Below are 8,215 nucleotides of genomic sequence, written 5' to 3' on the forward strand. Positions count from 1 at the left end.
CCCCTTTCACATCAGATTCACTTCCTGCCACCAGTGTCATTCATTTCCATGGTGCAGTCTGCTTGCACCATGGAAAGGTATGATGCTGAGTGAAATATTTGAGGCACCCCTGGTCGAGAAAGGCTGTTCTACACCGCTTCTCTGAATAAGAAAGGCCAGAGAAAGGAAGATGTCTCCCCGATGAACAGAGTAGACACACGAAAGATTGCCTCACTACATGTTAATCTTTCCAACCAGCTGAAAGATCTGTAGTAAGGAGCAATGTGGGAGGAACTCGTTATAGCACGTAGGATCCTCCTAAATGGGCCGAACCTCAAGAAACCTGTAGGGTCTTTACATTAGAGTGTGGGACCACACAATTTATATTTGGACAAAGCTTAACCCTTTAAAACATGTAAATGTTAGCATAGCCTCTAAATATCCTTCCTCATCTTCTCGAGCAGACCAAAAACTGTGTGTACAAGGTGAACAAAGACGGCTTGCTAGGATGGTGTAATTCCTTAGCTAAATCTCCTTTAATACCTCATATCAAAAAGTGAAGATTTGCCATCTCAAATGGAACATCTAAAAAAGATAATAGTGCTTAAGCAGTAACAAAAACAAAACCAACAACTTTTGTCTTGAATTCCTCCTGAGAAAAAGCACTGCACTCCCTAACATGTGACTGTGCCTAAAGCCTCATAGCTTTGTATCTGCAGTGAGAGATCTGAGGTGCTACTGTCTGTGACTTCTAGTGCTCTGTGATTTGGATTGAGATTTGGGGATGTCACTACTGTGCTGCTCACTCTTCTCTTTGCTGGAGAGGAAGCTGTCCCAGAAGACGCACAGTGCATGCACCTGCCTGCTTCCATATCATTCATTTTGTGGATCTGTTCTTTCTACATCTCTCCTGTTGCTTCTTGGCTATTATTTTAACAGCTATCAGATAACCATTCATCAGGGGAAAGCTCTGACATAAAGAAGATAAGTCCTGCTTCTACCAAGAAGGCCACTTCCGCATAGAGAGACAGTGCAGAACAAGGCATGGCAAGTCCGTAATGGGGAAAGAGATCATCTGCAGGGAGACCATAGACAATACTGGCGACTGGTCATCTGCACTCTAGATTTTAAAGTGGTTCCCTAATGTGTGCGAGGTGGAATCCCGACCCTTCATTAGAGATTTACAGCAGTGGCTTTGACTATAGTATATGAAGCACATCATTTTTGTCCCCAATGGGTATGTTAACAAAAAAAAAAGGTCACATTCACAGGCAGTACACAAACTGTACTTTGGTCTGATCAATAAGTTTTACATTACTTGGCAACTAGAAATATTCTGTTATCTCTGAACGATTATAGTGTGGTCACAGCAGCAGCAGATAGATGATAATAAAAAATGGAATAATGGAAAATAAATGACCACTAGTAAATTTTTCAGTCAAGGCCACCAGATTGTTCGACCGTAAACATTCTTCCATATACTCAGCTAATGAAGACAAATCTGTGATCATTTCTTTTTCATGGAGTACAGAAGAATTCATTTCAGTCTCAGAGTGCAGAGTACCAGACCTAATTCTCCATTTTGTGGAAACTAATCTGTGTAGAAACTTCTACGTGCATGCAAGGAATCTTCTTATTCCATCTTCCCTCTGCGGTCTTATCTGCTCCCACACTACCCATTATATTTATGGCATACTTCCCAATATTTCATGAAAAAAGGAAGGTATCCCTACCTTTTAGATTGTAAGCCCTCAGGGGGAGGGCACTCCTTACCATCTTGTCTTGTGATTGTAATGTCTTCCTTATATTGTAAAGCGCTGCGCAAACTGTCGGTGCTATATAAATCCTGTATAATAATAATTTACATTCTTTTCTGGCAAAACACATGTCTTTGCCACACAGCCACTTTTACCTCTGAAACTGAAGAGGGTTGAAAAACACTGCCCATCAATATTTTAGGTGCAGAAATCCAGGAAATCATTTTCGTAGCCCTTGCAGTGGGGCTACCTCCATACTGCATGGGTTAAATACTCATTTTTGTCTAGGTTCAAAAATACAAGTTATACTCACTCGATCCTCTGGGCTGGTTTACTCTTAGACCAGTCCCTTCCGCCTTGCTCCCCCTCCTCTGCAGCAGTCCAAGGTCCTGTGACTTATCAAGTTACATAGTTACATAGTATTTGGGGTTGAATAAAGACATACGTCCATCAAGTCCAACCCATATAGGTCCACGCATCATCTCATTCTTAGGGATACTGGTATCCCTGGATATTACGGTCCCTCAGGAAATTGTCCAAACGTTTCTTGAACAAATCTACACTCTTGGCTGAAATCACCGCCGGTGGCAGTGAGTTTCAGACCTTAACCGCTCTTACTGTAAAGAACCCTGTTCGCCCATTGTGCTGGAATTTTTTCTCCACCATAGTTTTATACACTATGTATAGGTTATGAAGATACAGAAGGACATAACATAGCTGCAGCAGAGGAGCAGAGGGGCTTCAGGGACCGATCTAAAAAGCAAGCCATCTCCGAAGATCAGGTGACTATAACTTTGTTCTTTTTGCATGTAGACAAAAATGAGCGCTCAGGCCTTGCTCACACCAAATGCAGAGCAGATCTGCATTAGTTTCTGCACACGCAGTACAGTGGGTTGTGCCGCGTTTTTGATGCGTTCCGGGCCATTTTTGGTTTAAAAAAATCCTTTTTTTTTTAGGTTAAAATGGGCTTTCAGTGCGTTCCAGGGCGTTTGCATGCGTTCCAGAGCAGGTAAAATAAGGCCTGTTGCAGTTTTTTTTTACCTGCTCTGGAACGGAACACGGCAATGTGAACTGGAGCTAAAAAGACCATTGGAATACATTGGTGCAGTTTTGCACCGGTCTGTAACTGCTCTGCCCCTGCTCCGCGCTTGGTGGGAACAAGGCCTTAAAGTGACACTAAACTCAGGAGTTAAATCTTAGAAATGTATTCAAGTACCTAAATTATTAACAGAAATGTATCTTATTTTTGTATCACTCGGCTGTAGATCCTTAAATCATCTGTGAATTGGTGCCGACACTGTCCTTCCTTCTGGAGGGTGGCTACTTTTGTTCCCCATGGTCCCTGTGTGTGTTGTAAAGTAGTCGCCGCTCCAAACTCGCTCCTGTGATGGACTACAATCGTACTTTTAGTTTACCAATTTGTATTGAGATTGTAGTGTATCACGGGAGTGAGCTTGGAGCGGTGACTACTTTACAAGACACACAGGGACCATGGGGAACAAAAGTAGCCAGAAGGAAGGACAGTGTCAGCACCAATTCAGAGATGATGTGAGGATCTGCAGCCGAATGACACACAAATAAGCTGCATTTTTGTTAATAGGGCACGTGAATGCATTATTATGAATTCCTGAGTTTAGGGTCACTTTAACCCTTGCAGTGCGGTGGCAGCCCCACTACAAGAGTTAAGAAAAATGTCCCCAGTTTGCTTTAAGTTTGTGTCAAATAAAAGGAAACAGTGCAATCAGCGATCTACCAAGACTCTGAAACAGGCACTTTGCTTCCCCTTCAGGGTGTTCAGGTACAGTTACTGTCCAAGGTTGAGACCCAAAAGCCTTATGCACAGGCCACAGCTTACTGAATATCGGATAAAGGATCAGACATTTCTATTCTAGACCCCTAATTTTACTGAGACTTTGACGTGGCACCCTAGAAGATCATGCTTACGGTAATTGTGACATCATAAGCGCAGTCCTCCATCCGCAGCTTATCCGATTATCAGTATTAAAAGTACTCTAATCTCTTGAATTTTGTCATTACCGCCTAAAACTCATTCTAGAAAATTACCCCTTACCTTTTGGTAACCAATGAAACTAAATGAATTTAAGAGCTTTGAGTGGTTCCAGCTGTGCAGTGGATGATTACATTAAGCTTGAAAATATTACACTGAAAATCAAGCTTAGGCAATCAAATAATTAATCTGTAATCAATACAGGCCTCAGATTTTCCGTTTCATACAATCGAGCATCTGCTGATTATGAGGAGTGCTCCTTCCCCCAAAATGTCTATTTTTGTTTAGTTATGTTTTATTTTTATCCTTGGGTAATGATTTCCTGCTTGGACTATTCTCCGCACAAACGCATAGCCTTCTGAACTCTGAACATTACAATGGGGGAAAAAACGAGATTAAAAAAGAAAATGGTTCCGATTTGATTTACTGATCACTCTACCAGCTGGCTTTTACCTTCATCAGGGAGAAACATGGGAAGCACCTTCGGGTGACTGTGGCTGATGTGAGCAGTGTAATATACTCTATAAAGCATAGCGTAATACGCCAGCACTCTATAAATATTACAATTACCAAATAAAAGAAGTCTTGGAAAAAAATTATATGAAAACTATTGATTTTAAAGTGACATTAAAAAGGAGAACTAGGAGGCGAGTGATTTTCACTCATCCTCATAGTTAGAGCCGATGTGTGACACTGAAACTGTCACAGGTCGGCTCTATAGATCTCGACGTGAGTGAACACATACCTGTCAGTATATCGCGGGGCAAAAGTTTGCTATATAGGGAGCTTTGGGTCACGTGAGGACGCTAGTATAATGTCTTCCCGTGACCCTTAAGAGAACTATGGAATAAAAAGGTTACCCCATAGTTCTCTTTTAGGCTGGGTTCACACCTGGGCATTTTTCAGCGCTGATCGAAGCGCTGAAAACCGCTCAGCAAGTAACATCCCATGAATCCCTATGGGCATGGTTCCCACCTGTGCGTATTTCAGTCTGTGAAAACGCGCTGAAAAACGCCTTACGCCAAAACAAGTACAAGTACAGGAGCTTCTTTGGGGCGTTTTTCCGCGCGTATCCATTGGTATTCCTGAGTGTGGCTCGGGGTTAACAAAGCAGTAACCCAGAGCCACACTCGAGAATACAGCGTAGGACTTACATTGTCCGCGATCCCCGCTGTATCCTCCGGCCGCTACCGACTTCCGGGATTCGCCCCTTGCGAGTGGCCGCGTCACAGGGGGGCGGAACCGGCAAGTTTGAAAGTTAAAAAAAAAAAAAAAAGAGAGAAAATAAAAAAAAGGAAAAAAATCATACCGCCAGGGAGGTATAAAAACGAGCGTCGAACGCGCGTCTCACTGAACGAAAAAATGAGCTGAAAAACGCGCCTATGGTACACCCAGGTGTGAACCTAGCCTAAAAGGTGCCCATACACCTTACGATTATCGGACGAAACTTTTCATCCTGCCCCGATTATCGAAAGGTTCAATCAGCGGTAGTTAAAAAAAACAACACCTGGACGACTTGCGGTAATTGACCGCAATTATTTTCGTTTGCGCATGCGCAGTGTTAATTGTACGACTTTTGACGGACGGAAACGCCACCAACCGTGCGAACATCGTACGATCGACCAAAGTTTTCAAACATGCTTGACCGTCAAAAGTCGTACGATTGTACAGTACTATCGGTCGGGCACTACATTCACATGTTACGATTGTCGTACGAAAAGTCGATCGCATGCGATTATCGTACGATAATCGTAAGGTGTATGGGCTTGGTGTGAACAAGGCCTTAAAGTGACACTAAACTCAGGTGTTAAATCTTAAAAATACATTCAGGTACCTTAACTAGGAACAAAAATGTATCTTATTTGTGTATCACTCGGCTGTAGATCCTCAAATCATCTCTGAATTGGTGCTGACACTGTGCTTCCTTCTGGAGGGGGGCTACTTTTGTTCCCCATGGTCCCTGTGTGTGTTGTAAAGTAGCCACAGCTCCAAAATTAAAAGCTTGGACCGGTGGCCCCAATTTGAAAGATTTCCCCTCATGGTCTGCTCTAGTGACAACTGTAAACCTTTGAATGTCTCATCACATTCAGTATCGGTGACATTGGTCTCCAGGGCAAATACAAAGGGTGGCTCTTCCCATCAAGACACAGATAGCAACACAAAGCCAATAGCGGGCTTTAACCTCTGTTCAAAAGTGATGGCTACAGATACACATTAAAAGGCACTGAACGCCATCACAAAAGCCTATTTTCTTATGTGTATTTATGAGTGGACTGACATTCAATTACACGCTTTTAAGTTATAATAAACTCCATGCAAAAATGATAATTACATTTTATACATTTTTGTAAGTTTGAGCATAGGGGATTAAGAAGCCCATTATGTGATATCCAATATACATGGACAGGTCCTCTTTATGGAGACATCAGGGGTCTCTAAGACCCCTAATGTCACCTGGGGACCCCCAAAGAAGCTGATGAAGCAGAGATCTGCTTCACCAGCTTCTTCTATGGCTCTCAGCCAGAAAAATTACAGCTAAAGATAATATACATCGCTTCCGCCTTTAGAGAGAGAAGGAGAGATCAGCGGTGGGGGAAATGCTGAACTCTCCTCCTTCTCAGCCTGAAGAGAGAAAACTAATACAGCAACCAGATGTAAGGGCTGGATTTTGGTTTAGATAGGTTTGATGTAAATGCATTCAGATGAACATTGAACAAAATAGAAAGATACAAAATGTACACTCCATTGAAGTAACACCCACAAATAAACATTGAAATTGGCCTTACCCTCATTGGATGTATGTCTGCATATGGAGGCTTTCCTTCAGCCATTTCTATAGACGTAATTCCCAGTGACCAGATATCAGCCACACAGTTATACCCAATCTCTTGTATCACTTCAGGAGCCATCCAAAATGGGGTTCCTATTACTGTATTGCGTTTTGCCATTGTGTCCTGAGAAAATGTAAAACAATATTAAGTTATAGTGAGATGCTAAATCACACGGTAGTCCATCAGCAATGCAAGTTCAACACTTACCGTTAGCTGTCCAGCCACTCCGAAATCAGCCAGCTTGGCATGACCTTCTGTGTTCAGCAGGATATTTCCTGCCTTTATATCTCTGTGGATCTTCCTCATGAAATGTAAGTATTCAAGCCCTTTCAGTGTAGATTTAAGTATTGTAGCAATTTCATCTTCTGTTAACTGGGGGGGGGGAAAAGACAGAAAGATGAAAGAAAATAATGCCAGACTACACTTTACGTGTGGATAAAATCCGGAACTCCACTACTAAAACGCCACAGAAAGAAAAGTGAAGCCATATTCAAAATTCAGTAGTCTAGTTTTTGAGTCAGGATAGATTAAAACACCTGTGAGGTTTTCTTTTGCTGTCTGTGTCCTGTGGGGGAAATTTCCTGGCATTTCCTGTACTAGTGAAACAAAAAGGAAGTGAGAGCTACTTCTCCAAAGTAAGGGAAATCCCCTCTTTGGACCAATACACACTAAACAACACAGTAAACTTTAGTTTTCTTTTAGGTCACAGGAGTACACTTACTAATGTATTTCTGTGAGCCAAATGAAATCATACATATAGCTACTGCCCGCTATATGCTGACAGCTCAGAGCCAAGCTGCAGGCGGGAAAGATCCCAACAATATTGTCAAGATCCGCCTGACTGACAACTGGCTCTGCCTCTTAGCAGCCAGAGCCAACTCTGCCCACCCCTTCTCCTGTCTGTCCCTCTAATTAGAAATAGAGAAACAGAGAGAGGGAGGGGTCACCGCTCTGGAGGGAGAAGCTGTGAGCTGAGCAATCAGCGGTCTGTGGTTGGTCAGATCTGAAGGTATAGAGCCAGCGTGGCTTGAACTATTGGGAAGAGTACATTTTACTCTCCCAATAGTTCTCCTTTGAAAAGCATTTTGAATGGGCTAGCAGGACACATCAACGTATGAAAAAACATACCTGCATCATACTCCATATATGGTTTAAATATGTGTGCTGCAGCACAGGTGCACTCTGATGTCAGGGGTGTGGAAATTTTTGAAAAAACTACTTGTCCAAGGGCTAAAGCGGGGGCCAAATCTACTTGTCCTTCATAACATAACAATCTGCTTGTCCTGATACAAAAAAAAAATCGTTTTAATTAAAGCTAGGGATGCACGAATACCGTTTTTTGGGTATAGAGTACGAGTACCGATATTTTGCTTTCAGTACTCACCAAGTATCGGTGCTTCGGTTTGCATGGAGCAGGCTTCCCGGGCAATCAGGAAGCCGGGCAGCGGGTAATGAGATGCTATCCGGCTTCCTGACTGCCAGGGAAGCCGACTCCATGTTGTTTGGCCAGCTTGATTGTGAATGGCTGGGAAGCCGGTTTCCCGGCCAATCAGCATCGAGCCAGCTTCCTGGCCAATCAGGAAACCCAGCGGCGAGTAATGACCTGATTGGCCAGGAGGCCGGCTCGATGCTGATTGGCT

At 43.0% G+C, this 8,215-nt stretch overlaps 1 protein-coding gene across 2 annotated transcripts in view; it reads right to left on the reverse strand.

Moving 5' to 3' along the window:
• STK3 (serine/threonine kinase 3) overlaps positions 1 to 8,215 on the reverse strand; it is a 184,071-nt gene that overhangs the window by 137,999 nt on the left and 37,857 nt on the right. Inside the window, exons 5-6 of one of the 2 annotated variants that reach the window (XM_018559091.1) lie at positions 6,783 to 6,947; positions 6,531 to 6,698 (exon numbers count right to left, since the gene is read on the reverse strand). The exons of the other annotated variant lie outside the window; for it this stretch is intronic. Coding sequence (XP_018414593.1) covers positions 6,531 to 6,698; positions 6,783 to 6,947 — 333 coding nt within the window. The remainder of the gene's footprint in view (positions 1 to 6,530; positions 6,699 to 6,782; positions 6,948 to 8,215) is intronic. 2 annotated transcript variants of the gene reach the window in all.

Source organism: Nanorana parkeri, unplaced genomic scaffold (assembly GCF_000935625.1).
Source record: "Nanorana parkeri isolate BGI_ZX_2015 unplaced genomic scaffold, ASM93562v1 scaffold16, whole genome shotgun sequence".
In the NCBI taxonomy this organism is placed as follows: domain Eukaryota; kingdom Metazoa; phylum Chordata; class Amphibia; order Anura; family Dicroglossidae; genus Nanorana; species Nanorana parkeri.